A 19,261-nucleotide genomic window follows, 5' to 3' on the forward strand; every position below is an offset into this window, starting at 1 on the left:
TTCAGAGAGAAAGAAAGAAAGATTCAGTCTATGTATTTTATAATGAAATATCTTGTGCTGATAGCTCGACACCTTTCTACACCAATTTGAAAATCAACCAGGCAGGGATTATCCCATTTTTCTTGCTCATTTGTGTTACCTTTTCTTTTTAGTTGATCTTTCTGTATGCTACCAGTTTTTACTTTAGTCTCAGCACGTTCCCTTCTGCCATGGAGCAGAAGGAAGAAGCCTACCTAGAGCATCTTTGTCCACCACCTTGTTCGGTTCCCATGAATCTCTGAGCCCTTTGAAGCAACGGCAGTGCTTCCATAGACAATTGCGCATGTCCAGTGGAAGCGTCTGAATGAGTAAAAGGTGAAATTTAGAAATGAGAAAATGTGGTTTCTGTATGAGTGGCTTGACATGAAAATTTTAAAAATATTTTAAGTTCTGTTGAGTATCTTGTTTAATGTTACTCGTCTTGCAGTAACTCACAACCAAGCCTAGACTTTAGTGGGTTTTTCACTTTGTCGAACAGCTTCCTCCGCTTATTTATGTGTTCGTGTAGGATTTTTAGCATTTGCCAAATGAATTGCCAGTAACTGCCACTTCACAGACATTTATAACGGAGAACATGAACCTGAAAGTATTGTTTGAAAGCCCATTCCAAGTTGATTGGCAAGGCTATGGATAAGCTGCTTTTGGAGTTGGAAATGCTTATCAGATAGTCGTCTAAAAATATCTTGATGGAGAAGGAAACCTATATTGGGACTGGTTCAAGTTCTTTTAATACTGTGAACTTATTTTGAGGTTAGGTCTTTGCTTACTCAGAGATGCTGTGATAGATAAAGATACCTTTTAAGATGCCACCTTAGAAATAATTTTAATTTTTGCAATTTTCCTTTTTTACTAACAGGGATATTTATCTGAAAATAAGAGTCTGTTTCTTAGGACGTCTGTTACTTTTATTCTTTATTTAAATGATACTCCTTCATTTTGAAAATCAAAGTTCTCTCTGGAGCAACCACTTATGATACTAGCAGTGGATATTTTCACCAGAGCAGAGAGCACACAGAAAGCAGTGGGTCCGGTGAAATATGGTCCTGGTTTTTTTCTCTTTTTAGAAATAACAAAAATGATGGATATATTTGCTGTTTAGCACAAAATTTTTCCAAATGAGATGTCAGGACAGTGATAAGTAATATAGAATTAAATTATTATGCTGAAAGAGAAAGGGTACCATTTTGTTGATTTATAAGTTCTTTTAAAGAAAAGTCTAGAATGGTAATAGAGACTACCATGGTAGTAGAGAACACGCCTTCTGGAGCCAGACTGCCAAGGTTCAAATCGCTGCTCCTCCATTGCTTGACTAGTAACTGTCCAGCTGTGGGCACATTCTTGACTGTACTTTGCCTCATTTGTAAGACTGAGGTGGTGATAGTACCTTGCCCATAGGATTATTGTGAACACGGAAATGAGTATATTCCAAGTGCCTAGAACAGTGCCTGCCGCATAGTAACTGAACTGTCATATAAGGTGTTTCTACAACTTTTCTGTCGTTTTTACAACCTGGTTTAATCCTAGGCAAGATAAAGCTAAATTAAAGTTGTTTATGCTTAATTGTGAGTTATAATCATCTTTGTTCAAAATGTGTCATATTGTGTTATTTTGGGATACATTTTTCCCATGTTTGGTAGCTCTGATTCCCGACAATGACTTGTAATTAGTGATAGTATTCCTTCATAGATATACCAACACATTGGTCCTTTGTTGTAAATGTTTATGAAGACACATAATTGGGTGTGTGTGTGTGTGTGTGTGTGTGTGTGTGTGTGTGTGTGGGTAAAAGCCCTTTGTCTCTTAAATAAAATTACTTTGGCTGAGATCACTTAACTAAGTAGATGTCAATCTATTACCGAAAGCTCTAAGTATAGTTTTCTTAGTTTAATTAGTAATCAAAATCACCTTGGTAATTAATGCAAATTAATTAATACTGCCCTACTTTTGGTATCTATCATTTTCTTTAATTCATAAAACATGACCTATAGTTTCTAAATACAGAGACCCACGGCTCTTGGCGATTTGTGATTTTCAGCATATGCAGAGCCGCACCTGCGCTTCTGGGGAAGCGTTGGGAAGTGAACTCCGTACCATTGCCAGTTTGTCCCCTGGCTGTCGCAGGGGAGGCAGTCACACATAGGCCACCTGTTCAAACTCTCCTCTTCTCATTGCTTGAATTAAAAATATGTTTAGTTCCACCTCTCAACAAATGTAATGCCTCTTCTGTTTTTAATCTTGTGGAAGTAGGGGCAGGGAATTGCCTTGATAATCGAATAGGCCTTGACAGAGATCTGTGTTCTGGGCTGGGTGCTTGGGAGATGGGCCGCGATGAGAAACAGCCAGACTCCACGTGGGAGAGAGGAACGGCACTGGAGAAAAGAGTCAGGGGGAGAGGGAAATAATGACAGATCTTCATCAGCTTTGTCCTTGAAGCAATTTTGCCCAAAACTTCAGCTGCTAAGAAAAATTTCCCTTGGCGTGTCAGTTTGTAGCGCTGGTCTCAAGACCTACGGTCTGACACAGGCAAATTCTGACCTGTCTCCCCAGTTAGACTCCCTGCTTCAGTTCAGTGTCTTCCCATCTACTTGGAAACCTTTGTAGACCTCGTTCTCATAGAATTTGCCTCTTTTCAGGACTTTTGCAGTATCCCGTGTTCTATGAACAGATCGAATTCATCTCTGGCTGAAAACCACGTGTGGTGTGCATTATAGGAAATAAGAATGAGGTCCTGTATCAACTGCTTGTGGAGCTGATACCGCAAACCTCATTTGTAAAACGATGTTTCGCTGTTTGTGTAAAACAGCGTTTCAGGTAACAGTTGGGAAGGCTTGCAGATTCCTTGCTGATCTCTGCAAGACTGTGAAAGAAAAGAGCCCCTGATCCGAGTGGGGACAGTGGTTGGGAAAGAGCCTCAGAATAGGTCAGCAGGCAACACCGAATATACGGAGACCTTAGAAGGTCGAGGGCCAGCTGGAAAAGGAGCCGACCCCTTAGGCTGGTGCTAGAATGTTGTCACTGGGGCGGAAATGAAGAGATTCTGTAACTCCTGAAGAAAGTACTCAGGGCTTTTGTTGATGACACTGGGCAGAACAGCTGTGCGAACAGGAGGGGGAGCATTTCCTGTCGTGAGGAATTCGCCTGCAGACACAGAGCCGCTTCCGTTCCTGTCACGGGAATTTCATAGCCACTGAAAGAAATCTTAAATTTCCTCTTTTCTGTGTGTGTGTGTGTGCGTGTGCATGTGCGTGTGTGTGCGTGTGTGTGTGTGTTTTCCCTTGTGATTTAGTGAGATGATTCCATGCACAATTTAGGTTTAGCTCTTTATGCTGTGATCTCAGAAGTGTATGGGAGGAAACTTTTTCTTTTTTCCTTTCTAGACTCTTTGGCTGATCCAATAATTAACCTGCCATAAAACAGACTAACAGGAGAAAAATTTGATTTCATACGTATAGGAGCTTATAAAAATATTTGAGACTCAAAGAAGTGACCAAGCAGGAAGCTTTTATGCCTTTAAGACAAAGAGTAAATTTGTGAAGAATTAACAAGATCCAGGTGTTTGGGCTTGGGGTAGCAAGTTAATGAAGAAGTGACAAGGGTTGCTTATACAGCCTTCTCAGCACTGGATTTCTTATCTCTGGTGATCAGGATGCCTTCTACGTCACTCCGGGTGCAGGGAGGGTGCCATTCATGGGGGAATTTATCTCCTGCTTTCAAGGGGACAGAAGAGGTCAGAGTGTCCTTGTATCAGCTGTTTCTTCAGTCACTTTAATTCAAAATAATATGCCACATTGGCATACTTGGGGGTGGATTGCCTTGAACCCCATCTGAAGTAAGCAATGATTCTGCCCATATTAATTAGTAAAACAATTTGCAACTTAGGTCAAGCGAGTAAGAAAAAGATACGAGGGGAGAATTCACAGAAATGTAAATAACTTAAATATATAAAGAAATGCACTTTTCCATTGGGAAAAATCAATGGCCACTACGCTAGATGCCATTTTTCAGCAGTGGGATTGGCAGAGATCCGGAAGTTGATCTATCCCTGGGTTGATGCACTTGGGCTACAGGCTTCCTCATAAGCCACTAGTGGATATGAAAATTGGTACAGCCATCAGAGAGGGCAGTTCTGCTGCTTCTGTCCAGGGAACATGCCCTTCAAGTCCAATTTTAGGAGTTTATCCTGTAGATATACATTAATATATGAGACATGACATGTACATGGCGTCACGGTTTGTGGTTGCAGAAGACTGGACATTTGCCAGTGGTGTCCGGTAAATTACGGCACATCCACACAATGGACCATGACGCCATCATGGAAGTATGAACTCCTTGCGAAGAGACATGGAGAAACCTTCTATGCTATAAATAAAAAGTGCTGAGGGCTACCGTTGTACCGCAGGGGCTGAGCCAGCGGGCCGCAGGGCTTTGAGGTGAAAGTCTTGTGTCGAAATCATGGAAATCCATTGCTTCAAAGTACTTTATCACCAGATGCCCGCCTTCCTCGTTTGCTTGTTAAGAGGGCCCACTTCTAATAGTAATTCTGGTTTCACATCTTTATATTTTGTACTCGACAGAAAACTTCACACTGCTGAATAGTCAGTAGAATTTGTTAGTTCTTAAAATATCAACGTAATTCTCATTTTTATTTTTGTATGCCAGTGCATGTTCAGTAAAGATTATTTCGAGAACACATAAAATAAAACTCATGTTTTTATTACTTCTTATGCATTTCAGAGACAGACGTTTGCTTCAGCCTGCTCAGGTGTGTGACATCCTGAAGGGTGTCATTTTGGTAATCTGCTATTTCATGATGCACTACGTTGACTACTCCATGATGTATCACCTGATAAGGGGGCAGTCAGTCATCAAGCTGTACATCATCTACAATATGCTCGAGGTGAGTTAGGGCACTCACACGGTCGGTCTAGCTTCCCAGACCGTGACAGGCTTGGCTGATGCACAGACTTGGGGCCTTCTGATATGGAATACTTGTCTGCCAACTCTAGTGTTAGGACTGTTGTTGGCCTTGATGTTTATAGAGTCACTTAGAGACCTTGTTAAAAATACAGGTTCTGATTAAGTGGTTCTGGTCTGAGGCTGGAGAATCTCATCCTGGCGAGATGGTGCCCACTGCTGGTCCAGGGTCCCCAGGGCGTGTATTGTCCTCAGGTGGGAGGGAAGGGTGCCTGCTGCCTGGAGTTTAGTCAGAACCCCCATGAGAATATAAGTTGTCAGTTGTTAGGGAAATTTGTTTGCAAATTCATTGGAAACCCACATATACTTTTCACTGGACCTTTAAAAATTATGGAAAAATGATAGGATTGTATGTGTTTGCTATAATAGATTTATATTTTAACGTGCTTTGGAAGTTTTTCATAGAGCAAGCAAACAGAAGTTTCCCAATTTCTCCAAGTACTTAATATTTTTAATACAATATATTTCACTTTAAAGCAGTCAACCTATGAAAATCTGCATTCATACAAAAATAAGCAGCTACACAAAGCAAAAAAAAAAAAAAAGGCTTTGCTTTAATAAATTCTTAAAATAGTAAGTAAGCTACCCTAGGTGATACAGTAAAACTTTTGAGATTCAAATGCATTTTCCTATACTACTTTTCAGGGACACAAGTAAAGTCTCCTTACCTTTTAAGTGAGCCAAGAAAGGACTTTCCCTACTGAGTTGGGCAGATGGAGTGGTGTGGGGACTGCCGGCCTGTCTGCTCTGAGACTGCATTGCTGTGGTGGAGGAGGGTTCTCCGTATCGTCACGGAAGCCATGGAACTCTGGCCGGTCCTGGTTACTCCTCAATTCATTGACCAACATGACTTAAAACCACACCCAGCTTCCTGATTCTGGGCTCGTTGCCTGTACTCTCGTTTCGGCCCCACCAAGCAGGATGCAGATGGTGGGAGTGGGTTTTTGAGGCAGAGTAGCCGCCCCACTCTCCCCTCCCTCTCACATACAGAAAAGCCCGGGCTCATCTCCTTCCTTCTGCTGCGTGAGTGGTTCTTCGTGCCAGTAGCCTACTAGTTCCCTTCCCTGCCTTCCCTCATAGGGGATTGTAGGCGCCGAGGGCTTCTATCTACCCCCAAACGTAATGCGCCCCCTAGTATACGAAGCCCTCTACGGGGTGGCCTCAGTACTATTATTCGCGAATAGGCCTTAAGGAAAAGGGTCCGTAAATTGCTGATCAGAACGGCTGAAACACATACTCACTTTGCAGACTACGGTTGACGACGTGGCTTCAGCACAGTGGACAGGAGTCCAGACTCTCATCTAGAGATAAACCGTCTCTGACCGAACCCTGCTTCTTCACTTACTGCCTTGCTGTCCTGAACTTGGCTGCAGGTTGCCGAGTGTCTGTAACTCTTACTGTCTCACCAGTGAACCGCTGGTGCTAGCGGAATTAGGAACGTTCAGTGAGGCAGTACGTAGGGCTTAGCACGGTGCCACACATGTGTTGAGACTCCCCGAACGGTGGGTAGCTCTTATGTCTTCCTTTAGCAAATATTTAATCAACAATTTCTGCATGCCAGGCACTGCCTTTAGACTCTAAAAATCCAGAGGTGAGCAAAGCCTGTTCTCATGGAGCTTATATTCTGCAGGTGGAAAAAAGACCATAAACAAGAAGGTACTAGGAAACGATAAATACCATGGTGAAAAAGAACAGAGTGATGGGTTAGAGACTGTGGGAGCCCAAGGCTGATGATCCGGGTGTGGCTGCACATGACAGCTGAAGCCTGAATGACCTATGCCCTCCTTTTTTTGTTTGTTTCTTTTGTTTTTAATTTCAGTGTGCTTCCGGTTATTTATCATACTATATTCATAGAGATCAGTCCCTGAAAATGTTTTTAGGAAGTAAATCTGCATATTATATACTATGTAATTAATCCAAAACTAATTACAGCTACCATTGTTTACAAATACTATATTTGTCAAATTATATATTTGTCCTAAAGGATTTAAGTTCAGACCCTGAATCCGAATTTAGAGAATTAAAACTGGAGGACCCATGATTTTCATGTGCCTCTCCCTTTTATCTTTGCCCCCATGTAAGACACTCCTTGTTATAAATATAGATAATGAGTCTAAGTGTACAAGAATTTGAGCACTCACTGTATGTGAGAGAATAAAGAAACACCCCTGCATAAGTAAACAAAGATCTCTGTTCTTTTATAGCTTGCCTTCCAGCGGTATTTAAAAATCCCAACTCAGTTGGGATTGAGTTGCATCTGAGTTATAGTAACATACTTCGGTGGAATATTAAGAAACACGTTGCAGGGAAAAAAAAAAGAAAAGAAAAGGAAACACCTTGCCAATAATTTTTCTCCTCAGGTAGCAGATCGTCTGTTTTCATCATTTGGACAAGATATATTAGATGCTCTCTACTGGACAGCAACAGAGCCTAAAGAAAGAAAAAGAGCCCATATCGGAGTGATTCCTCACTTTTTCATGGCCGTTCTCTATGTCTGTATCCTTTAAACTTACTGGAAATTTCAAGTCAGTGCATATTGTACATCATTTTATTTGGTTAGCTGCTTCTCAGATTTAAAGGGGGAGGAGTGTGTATCCTGAAGATTAGTGTGAAATGTCTGCTTTCTTTTGATAAATTGGCTGTAGTAGTGATTATAAATTAAAGAGACTTGTGTATGCTTGCTCCCTTTAACTGGGAAAAAACAGCTCTCGTCTCAGTGTAACTGATTATATGGAAGAACTTGAGAATGAAGGGTTTATATTTATACGTACTTTATGTGATCTGTATAACTTTCATACCCACACTGGAATTGTGTGGAAGTTATCTTTAAGCCTGTGAATTCTTTGTTAAATCCTAGGGCTTAAAATGTATACGGCTCATCTAGAGGTAGAATTTGAAATTGGTTGAGAGGAATTTTGGAGGTTTTGTCTCCTCTGTTCCCCACACCCCATCTTAAAGCTTTTCTTTTGAGGAACAAAGGCTTTACTAGATAAACTTTGTGTGCGCGTGTGTGTTTACCCATACGTACATTTGTACACACTCGTGAGCAGCTGCACTTCAGTTCCACGTGGGGTCAGGGCTCCTTCACGGGAGTTGTACTGTCTCTGAAAGAGTGAGACTTGAAAGGATCGGATTAACACTTGGAAAACGTAGGGACTAAGTGGGAAGATTTCTGTAGCATAGAAGTTTGTTCCAAGTATAGGAAGTAAAACAGCTACTCTTTTCACATAAACGAACTAGTCCAAGTGTAATACAAATATCATGCCTGCCACTTGTGGATGTTTTCAAAAATGACATGTAAAGAATCTTCATTATTAGCCATTTCTTATTATCTTACAGTCCCCATCCCCTGCAGAACTACAGAGGTGAGTTGCTTCCAGACTTTTACTTTGTGTGCTTTTCTGTTTAGAAGGCAAATTAGCTAAGTCTCTTTTCTCAGTATTTATCATAATTTATTCCATATATTTAACAAACTGTTTTCAAGGCCTGTTTGCCAGGCCTTGTGCCAAATACCAGAAATCCAGAAAGAACCAGACAACCATCTTCCAGGACTCAGCGGTCCAAGTGAATGGGTGCGCAGAGGCTCATTTCTGCTTTCGTTTCACATGGGTCCCGTACGTCTTACCTGTCAAATTCGTATCACCTATAGCTAATAAGAAAACAAAGCATGAACGCAAGACTGGATTTAGAAAGCATAACCATGCCCCCCTCCCACATTGTTCACTTTCAAAACTGTATAGTTGTATCTATTGATATGGCGTGAAAACAGGCTTTTTCCTTGATGTCACTTCCCACTAGTTTTGCATGCAATTCTCATCATGGTTCAAGCAACCACTCTCAACGTGGCTTTTAACTCACACAACAAGTCACTGCTCACCATCATGATGTCTAATAATGTAAGTATGAGGTTTCATTTTACAATTTTGAGGTCATACGGCACTTTAGTGGTAATATTCTGGGTGGGACAAAGTTATTTTTTTTTCATGTTATCTACTCTCCAGGAAGTTTTATATGTAGCATGTCCATTTTTTCATCTATTATCATGATAAAAGTCATGTTTTTGTTTACTATTGCAGTTTGTTGAAATTAAAGGAAGTGTTTTCAAGAAGTTTGAAAAGAACAATCTTTTTCAAATGTCTAATAGCGGTACGTACTCTTGGCTTCTACAGGCAGCTGTATGCAGTATTGTTTTGCAATTCATTCTGAAACTGGGGTGTCACATTGCCTCCAGGTTACGGTTTCCTATACTTAAGCTCTGCTTTCTCTTACTCCCTCAACATCTGCACCGAGTTTTCTATTCTCTAGGTTATTGTAATCTCAAGATATTTAACATGGTAAAGGGTAAAGAATGGCATAGCACCTTACCATACTTTCAGAGTTTCCTCTTCATCCAGAAATTTCTTTGTAACAGATGATATTCCCTTTTAGAGATGTGGAAAGTAACACAGAAAGTAATTTGACTTCCCCAAGGTCACCCACATGGACGCTAAGAGCAGAGTTACGACGTAACCCTCAGATTGTCTCTCTGTTCTCAGCTTTTTCAGTTATGCCTTACTGCCTCCTTACTACCTTGAGAAGCCTGAAGGCACAACATCTATCCCTGGAATTATCTTTCATAGTTATGAAAATCAAAGGAGCATAGTGGCTTGGATCTCAAAGTATAGCCCAGGGAACCCTGGAGGGGTATTCCTGAGACCCTGGAAGAGAGTTCACAAGCCAAGACTGTCTCATCAAAATATGAATATGTGATTTATCTCTCACCACATTGACGTTTTCACTGTGGTAAAAAATGGAGTTGAAAAAGCCCTAAGGAGATGCCACTGCACATACCCCAGAGTGGCTGCTCCTGTGGTGTGACAGTGCCGAATGTCAGCAGGACATGGAGTGACGGGCATTCTCAGGATTTGGTAGTGTGAGTGGAAGACCTTACGATTGCTCTGCAAAAACTTCTGGCAGTTTCTGATACATTGAAGTATTTGCCTGTCACGCAACTCAGCAGTGAGAACACATTTTCACAAAAGACTTGTACCAGAAATATGGTGGCTTTATTCATAGCAGCCAGAGACTGGAAACAACCCAAATGTCCATCAGCAAGAAAGCAGATAAACAAATGGTAGTTGAGCCATTCTGTGAAACCTTCCTCAGGTATTAAAAAGAAAAAAAAACACTGATCTGTTCAACCATATCCAAAACTAGAATTTCCATACTAGAATTAAGTCAGTGAAAGATGTAAATGCCTTACCAATGGAGCATCATCCTATATATAAAATAGTGTATTTATTTTGCAGACATTTGTACATAATAATACTTTGATCACATTCCAACTAAAAGAAAATTACACATGCACTATATTACTATTATTTATATGCAGTGCAGTATTTATGTTAATTTTTTTCAGATATTAAGGAACGATTCACGAATTATGTGCTTTTGCTAATTGTGTGTCTAAGAAACATGGAGCAGTTTTCTTGGAATCCAGGTATGTAACTCAACGAATATAGTGCCTTCGAATTTTACTCTTGAACCCCAAATCATTATTTTATGTGAAATAAGATGAATATTGCAGAGAGCTTCAAACACATCAGCCGTTCAACTCCTCGGGTATTGAAAATACCTGTTTTCAGTAGGAGGGATTGAGTATGTTCTCTGAGGTGTGCCAGGATGCCGCATCACGGGAAGCAGTCTTCGGCCGGCATTCCCTGTGAATCTCACGGCGTCTCTAGAGCGGTGGACTCGGTGGTGAGCGGACCCTGCTGGGCGGACCCTGCTGGGCACTGCAGCCTCTTTGTTTATTTATTTAACGTGCTGGTGTTATCTAAACATAGCTCTTTTCCATTTACAGGGTTCACCAGAAAAACTTTTGTTCTTTATTAACATTTGTCTCTTACTCGTTCACTGCCTATTAATCGGCATTTTGAATAAGGATAACTTGAAGAAATATAATGTAAGGCAGTAAATTTGGTTACTTATACACCTTAAATCAGGGTTAACAGGAAGTTGTGAAAATTCTATGAATTTTGGGGGTACCTGCGTATCTCAGTCGGTTGAGCATCCGACTCTTGATTTCGGCTCAGGTCATAATCCCAGGGTTGTGGATGGAGCCTCATGTCAGGCTCTGCACTGGGTGTGGAGCCTGCCTAAAATTCTCACTCTTGGCGGGGAGTGGATAGAAGCCAGAGACAAAGGAGTGGTGCGCGATTGCTGATCGGGGAGAACAGACTTTCGATACTAGAGACTAGGTAGCTGGGTGACGCCATTTTCACCCCATCTGCACATGCGCATACACACCTACAAGTGCCACGACATCCACCTCAGTAGGCTAAGCAGCGCCAACAATAGTGCCGTTACACTAAGCCCCACCCAACTGAGCCACCCTTGCTCTTCAGGAACACCATTAGTCTCTCCACCTGCTTAGTTTATGGACTATAAAGGGCTTCAGAGTTTGACTTCTAGGGGAAAATGTTGTAATTTCAGTCGTATTGCAGTCTGTTCGCTAGTATTCAATTTACTTTTTTTCTTTTTTGTTGCTTCTTGAATACAGAGAGAAAAAATTTATTTTCAAGTTTTAAAAATATTTTTCTTTAATTTTTCTATATTTTTTATTATTTATAAATTTTTCAAATTCTATTTTACTTCCATCGTTTCATTTTATTCTGTTTCACTGTATGCATTTTTCAAATTTTCAAACGTTTTCCTTTTTTCTTTTTGTTTTGTTACCTTTTTTCTTTAATCTATCGAGCTCTTTTCAACAACCAGACCAAAACACACCTAGAATCTAGCATCATTTATTTCATTTTTTTGTGTGTGTTGTTTTTAATTTTTTTATTTTAATTTTTTTTACCTTCTTAATTCCTTTTCTTTCTCCAAAATGACAAAATGAAGGAATTCACCCTGAAAGAAATAGCAGGAAGAAACGAACACCAGGGACTTAATCAACACAGATATAAGCAAGATGTCTGAACCAGAATTTAGAATCACGATAATAAGAATACTAGCTGGGGTTGAAAATAGATAAGAATCCCTTTCTGTGGAGATAAAAGAAGTAAAACCTAGTCAGGATGAAGTAAAAAATGTTGTAATGAGCTTCAATCTTGAATGGATGCCGTGGCGGCAAGGATGGATGAAGCAGAGCAGAGACTCAGCAATATAGAGGACAAATTTATGGAGAAAAATGAAGCAGAAAAAAAGAGGGAGACTAAGGCAAAAGAGCACAATTTAAGAATTAGAGAAATCAGTGACTTATTAAAAGGAACATCAGAATCATAGGGGTCCCAGAAGAGGAAGAGAGAGCAAGCAATAGGGGCAGAACGGTTATGTGAGCAAATCATAGCGGAAAACTTTCCTAACCTGGGGAAAGACACAGACATCAAAACTCAGGAAGCACAGAGGACTCCCATTAGATTCAATAAAAACTGACCATCAATAAGGCATACCATAGTCAAATTCACAAAATACTCAGGCAGGGAGAGAATCATAAAAGCAGCAAGGGAAAAAAAGTCCTTATCATACAAGGGAAGACAGATCAGGTTTGCAGCAGACCTATCCACAGAAACTTGGCAGGCCAGAAAGGAGTGGCAGGATATATTCAATGTGCTGAATCAGAAAAATCGGCCAAGAATTCTTTATCTAGCAAGGCTGTCTTTCAAAATAGAAGGAGAGATAAAACGTTTCCCAGACAAACAAAAATTGAAGGAGTTTGTGACCACTGAACCGCCCTACCAGAAATTTTAAGGGGAATTCTCTGAGAGGAGAAGAGACAAAAAAAACAGAGAAAGAAAGAAAAAAGACCAAAGGCAACAAAGACTAGAAAGGACCAATGAACTCTACCAGAAACTCCGTTCTACAGGCAACATTATGGCAGTAAATTCATATCTTTCAGTACTCACTCTAACCGTCAGTAGACTAAATGCTCCAATCAAAAGACATAGGGTAACAGAATGGATAAGAAAACAAGATCCATCAATATACTATTTACAAGAGACCCACTTTAGACCTAAATACACCTTCAGATTGAAAATAAGGGGATGTAGAACCATCATGCTAATGGTCAACAAAAGAAAGCCGGAGTAGCCATAGTTATATGAGACAATCCAGACTTTAAAATAAAGACTGTATCAAGAGATGAAGGGCATTATATCATAACTAAGAGGTCTATCCACCAAGAAGACATAACAATTGTAAGCATTTATGCTTCAAATGTGAGAGCACCCAAATATATAAATCAAGTAATCACAAACATAGAGAAACTCATCGATAGTAATACCATAATAGTAGGGGACTTCAACACCCCACTCACAGTAATGGACAGATCATCTGAAAAGAAAATCAACAAGGAATCAATGCCTTTGAATGGCACACTGGACCAGATGGACTTAACAAGATATATTGAGAACATTTCATCCTAAAGCAGCAGAATTCACATTCTTCTCCAGTGCACTTGGAACATTCTCCAGAATAGGTCACATTCTGGGGCACAAATCAGCCTTCAACAAGTACAAAAAGATCAAGATCATACCGTGCATATTTTTAGACCACAATGCTATGAAACTTGAAATCAACCACAAGAAAAAATTTGGAAAGATAACAAATATTTGTAGACTAAAAAACATCCTACTGAAGAATGAATGGGCTAAACAAGAAGTTAAAGAGGAAATTGAAAAGTACATGGAAGCCAATGAAAATGATAACACCACAGCCCAAAACCTTGGAGACACAGCATAAGAGGTCATAAGAGGGAAGTATATGCAATCCAGGCCTTCCTAAAGAAGGAAGAAAGATCTCGGATCTTACACCTTAAAGAACTGGAAAAGGAACAGCAATTAAAACCTGAAACCAGCAGAAGACAGGAAATAATAAAGATTAGAGCAGAAATCAGTGCTATCGAAACCAAACAAACAGTAGAACAGATCAAGGAAACCAGAATCTGGTTCTTGGAAAGAGTTAACAAAATTGATAAACCCCTAGCCAGTTTGATCAAAAAGAAAAAGGAAAGGACCCAAATAAATAAAATCAAGAATGAAAGAGGAGGGATCACAACTAACACAGCAGAAATACAAACAATAATAGAATATTATGAACAATTATATGCCAATAAAATGGGCAATCTGGAAGAAATGGACAAATTCGTAGAAACATATACACTACCAAAACTGAAACAGGAAGAAATAGAAAATTTGAACAGACCCACAACAAGTAAAGAAATCAAATTAGTAATCAAAAATCTCCCAAAAGACAAGAGTCCAGGGCCACATGGTTTTCCAGGGGAATTCTACCAAACATTTTAGCAAGAGTTAGCACCTATTCTCTTGAAACTGTTCCAAAAAATAGAAATGGAAGGAAAACATCCAAACTCTTACTATGAAGCCAGCATTACCTTGATTTCAAAAACAGACAGAGACCACACTAAAAAGGAGAACTACAGACCAATTTCCGGGATGAATATGGATGCAAAAATCCTCAACAAGATATTAGCCAGCCGGATCCAACAATACATTAAAAAATTATTCACCACGAGCAAGTGGGATTTATACCTGGGATGCAGGGCTGGTTCAATATCCACAAAACAATTAACATGATTCATCACATCAATAAAAGAAAGGACAAGAACCAAATGATACTCTCAATAGATGCAGAGAAAGCATTTGACAAAATACAGCATCCTTTCTTGATAAATACCCTCAAGAAAGTAGAGATAGAAGAATCATACCTCGAGATCATAAAAGCCATATATGAACGACCTAATGCTAAAATCCTCCTCAATGGGGAAAAACTGTGAGCTTTTCCGCTAAGGTCAGGAACAAGACAGGGATGTCCACTCTTGCCACTGTTATCCAACATAGTATTGGAAGTCTTAGCCTCTGCAATCAGACAACACAAAGAAATAAAAGGCATCCAAATCGGCCAGGAGGAGGTCAAACTTTCACTCTTCGCAGATGACATGATACTCTATATGGAAAACCCAAAAGATTCCACCAAAAACCTGCTAGAACTGATCCATGAATTCAGCAAAGTTGCAGGATATAAAATCAATGCACAGAAGTCAGTTTCATTCCTATATACCAATAATGAAGCAACAGAAAGAGAAATCAAGGAATTGATCCCATTTACAATTGCACCAAAAACTATAAAATACCTAGGAATAAATCTAACCAAAGAGGTGAAAAATCTATTCTGAAATTATAGAAAGCTTATGAAAGAAATAAGACACGCACACACACACAGGAAAAATATTCCATGCTCCTGCATAGAAAGAACAAATACTGTTAAAATGTCAATACCACCCAAAGCAATCTACATATTCAATGCAATCCCTATCAAAATAACACCAGCATTCTTCACAGAACTAGAACAAACAATCCTAAAATTTGTATGGAACCAGAAAAGACCCCAAATAACCAAAGCAAGCTTGGAAAAGAAAACCAGAGAAGGAGGCATCACAACCCGGACTTCAAGCTGTACTACAAAGTTATAATCATCAAGACAGTATGGTACTGGCACAAAAACAGACACTCAGATCAATGGAACAGAATAGAGAACCAGAAATGGACCCACAAACATATGGCCAACTAATCTTTGACAAAGCAGGAAAGAATATCCAGTGGAATAAAGACAGTCTCTTCAGCAAGTGGTGCTGGGACAACTGGACAGCGACATGCAGAAGAATGAACCTGGACCACTTTCTTACACCATACCCAAAAATAAACTCAAAATGGATGAAAGACCCAAATGTAAGACAGGAAGCCATCAAGATCCTCGAGGAGAAAGCAGGCAAAAACCTCTTTGATCTTGGCCGCAGCAATTTCTTCCTCAACACATCTCCAGAGGCAAGGGAAACAAAAGCAAAAATGAACTATTGGGACCTCATCAAAATAAAAAGCTTCTGCACAGCGAAGGAAATAATCAGGAAAAATAAAAGGCAACCGACGAAGTGGGAGAAGATATTTGCAAACAACATATCAGATAAAGGGCTAGTATCCAAACTCTTTAAAAAACTTATCAAACTCAACATCCAAAAAACAAATAATCCAGTGAAGAAATGGGTAAAAGACATGAATAGACACTTCTCCAAAGAAGACATCCAGATGGCCAACCGACACATGAAAAAATGCTCCACATCACTCATCATCAGGGAAAAACAAATCAAAACCACAGTGAGATACCACCTCACACCTGTCAGAGTGGCTAACATTTACAACTCAGGCAACAACAGATGTTGGCGAGGATGTGGAGAAAGAGGATCTCTTTTGCATTGTTGGTGGGAATGCAAACTGTTGCAGCCATTCTGGAAAACTGTGTGGAGGTCCCTCAAAAAATGAAAAATAGAACCACCCTACGACCCAGCAATTGCACTACTAGGTAATTCATCCAAGGGATACAGGTGTGCTGTTTCGAAGGGACACATGTACCCCCATGTTTATAGCAGCACTATCAACAATAGCCAAAGTATGGAAAGAGCTCAAATGTCCATCGATGGATGAATGGATAAAGAAGATGTGGTATACATATACAATGAAGTATTAGCAATCAAAAAGAATGAAATCTTGCCATTTGCAACTACGTGGATGGAACTGGAGGGTATTATGCTAAGTGAAGTTAGAGAAAGACAAATATATGACTTCACTCATACGAGGACTTTAGGATACAAAACAGATGAACATAAGGGAAGGGAAGCAAAAATAATATAAAAAACAGGGAGGGGGACAAAACATAAGAGACTCTTAAATATGGAGAACAAATAGAGCATTACTAGAGGCGTTGTGGGAGGGGGCGATGGGCTAAATGGGTAACAGGCATTAAGGAATCTATTCCTGAAATCATTGTTGCACTATATGCTAACTATCCTGGATGTAAATTTAAAAAAATAAATTTAAAAAATTCTCCCTCACTCTCTCCCTCTGCTCCTTTCCCCCCACTAACATGCACTGTCTGTCTCTCGAAAATAAAATAACATTCTATGGATTTTCATCATCCATTCATAAAGCAGACATTTACATAAGGCTGGGCACTGTGGCCCGCATAGACAGTACTGAGATATGTGTAGGACTCTCAGCCTAATAGTGAAAATAGGTAGTTAAACACAGTCTGGTAATGCTGAAGTGAGCTTGGTGGGGAAAGGATCATGTGCTCAGGTGTCTCAAGTAATTAAGAGTTTTTTTGTTTGTTTTTATTTCTGACATTTTTATACAACCTTGTTCTTAAGGAACAAGCTTATTTTTTGCATTTTATTCATTACCTTCAACGCGATACACTTTCCGGGCTTTTAATAACTTCTTGTTAATTTATTTTGATTCATTGCTAGTCTAGTCTTCGAGTACCTGTGAGAAACCAGAAACAGATGTTAAGTGAGATATATGATCTTGGAAATACATTTCCAGAAGTAATTTTCTTGTGGAAAGCATAAGATGAAATCTATCTTACGGTGGCTTGCGTTCCTGTCTGAATAGATCCAAAGTCTGCCTGAGTTGTGGCAGCAAAGCCGTGCTCCACACACTGGCATTTTCTCTGTGTAGCTGCGTTCTTGGTTTACAACTACGGCGGCTAATATGGTGTCTGCATGAGGCTGGGTAGAGGGCATGCGTGGCTGGTCTCAGCAGAGCCCACATGGGATCAGCAGTCTTGAGGCAAGCTGTTGTGCCAAAGGACAGTAGTCCTAAGCCTGCTGACAGCTGGAGGTTTGAAGTCATATTCTCATTTGTCCTGGGACTTTCAGCAAATTGCTTGGGTCTTCTTTATTACTGCTATGGCGGTGTGATGAAAGGAGCACTTAATGTTGGTGAGTCGTCATTCCTTCACTCTCTCTTTAGTTTCTTTTTTTTAATTTCTTTTCTTAAAAAATGCCATTTACGGAAGCTTCCTGTAAGCCTGCAAGATCATGAATAACATAAGAGTAATGCTAGCTGTTTTGTGTGCCAGGCACTTTGCGCTGTCCGTCTTTATTCTCATAGTGGTGAAATACAGATGCTTTTTATTTTGTAGATTAGGAAACTGAAACTTCGATCATGAAGAAACTTGCCAAAAGTCATGTAGCTAGTTAGTGGCAGAATTTGACGTGGAAAAAAAGTTTCCTGATTCCCAAAACCTCAACGCAATGCCAGACCCACTAAAACCGTCAGCTCGGATGGCCTGAGCTGTATTCTCTCCACCCTGCCCTCCAGTGCCCAGATCCCAAACTGCCTAGGACCTTGTTGACATTTCTAACCTTTTTCTTGCTCTGTCACACTCTCACATCCTTCTTCAGGGTCTGCATTTTTTTATCAGGTACTTGGTACTGAATTGACATTTTAACAAATAATGGTAAAGGTGCGCAAACTTGACAGATTGCATCTGTGGGTTACTGAAATAAATGATCAAAATCTTTGAATCTTAGGGAGCAAAGAGGGGAAGATCGTTCCATTGACTCCAGCACATGTCCCAACTAGCTATTTACTAGCATACTAGGCAGCTATAGAATTAAAGGGTTTTATAACAAGCCTGCTCAATTAGTCGTCCTAGCAGCGTGTTAGCTGTGTGAAGGAATTCAGGGGCTCCACTCACCTCTGTGACCTGCCCCTCAAGGGCTTGGCACAGAGAAAATACAAAATAGGTTATCTATTGAGTGTATTATCCTTTAACTTGATAAAATAGAGGTTTTTTGATAATTAATTGAATGCTAGTTTTGCCTTGGTTATCATTTATTGGCAGCATTATAGTTGAGCCATGTGGAGATTGCAGATTTCTGTCGCTGCCTGTGTGATACTATTATGGTACATGATACCCCGTTCCTATGAATTGATTCAACTGTCTCTTTTTCCCTGCACTTTCTAGATCACCTCTGGGTGTTGTTTCCAGATGTCTGTATGGTGATTGCATCAGAAACTGCTGTGGATATTGTAAAACATGCCTTTATCACCAAGTTCAATGACATTACTGCAGATGTATGTATTTTAATAAGCAATTCAGTGTTTAATGTTGACTGCTGCTGCTTAATATTATGAAGTTGTAAAATGACGAGTCCAGGTTTACTGCGTTTATAAAGATAAGAGTACTACTTTAAATTTAGAATTATAATTTTCAATTTCTGAAAATTATAATACAGAAAGTATACTGTTTCAATGTTGACCAGTCCTGTTCCATACTTTTGGGTGGGACTATAGTTCGGCCAATAGTTCAGGTCAGAGTAGAGTGTCACTGACTCAGAATCATTATAAACTGTTAATAGCATCATAATTTGTTTACTTAAACTTATACAAATCCCATTGTTTCTATTTAA

General features: G+C 39.8%; 1 protein-coding gene across 2 annotated transcripts in view; it reads left to right on the forward strand.

Annotated features, from left to right (window-relative positions):
• The window catches only part of TAPT1 (transmembrane anterior posterior transformation 1), a 69,274-nt gene that overhangs the window by 34,483 nt on the left and 15,530 nt on the right, over window positions 1–19,261 (forward strand). For both annotated transcript variants that reach the window (XM_023253285.2, XR_006597206.1), the window contains exons 4-9: window positions 4,774–4,936; window positions 7,374–7,509; window positions 8,812–8,909; window positions 9,090–9,159; window positions 10,412–10,492; window positions 18,817–18,926. In XM_023253285.2, coding sequence (XP_023109053.2) covers window positions 4,774–4,936; window positions 7,374–7,509; window positions 8,812–8,909; window positions 9,090–9,159; window positions 10,412–10,492; window positions 18,817–18,926 — 658 coding nt within the window. The remainder of the gene's footprint in view (window positions 1–4,773; window positions 4,937–7,373; window positions 7,510–8,811; window positions 8,910–9,089; window positions 9,160–10,411; window positions 10,493–18,816; window positions 18,927–19,261) is intronic.

Source organism: Felis catus, chromosome B1 (genome assembly GCF_018350175.1).
Source record: "Felis catus isolate Fca126 chromosome B1, F.catus_Fca126_mat1.0, whole genome shotgun sequence".
In the NCBI taxonomy this organism is placed as follows: domain Eukaryota; kingdom Metazoa; phylum Chordata; class Mammalia; order Carnivora; family Felidae; genus Felis; species Felis catus.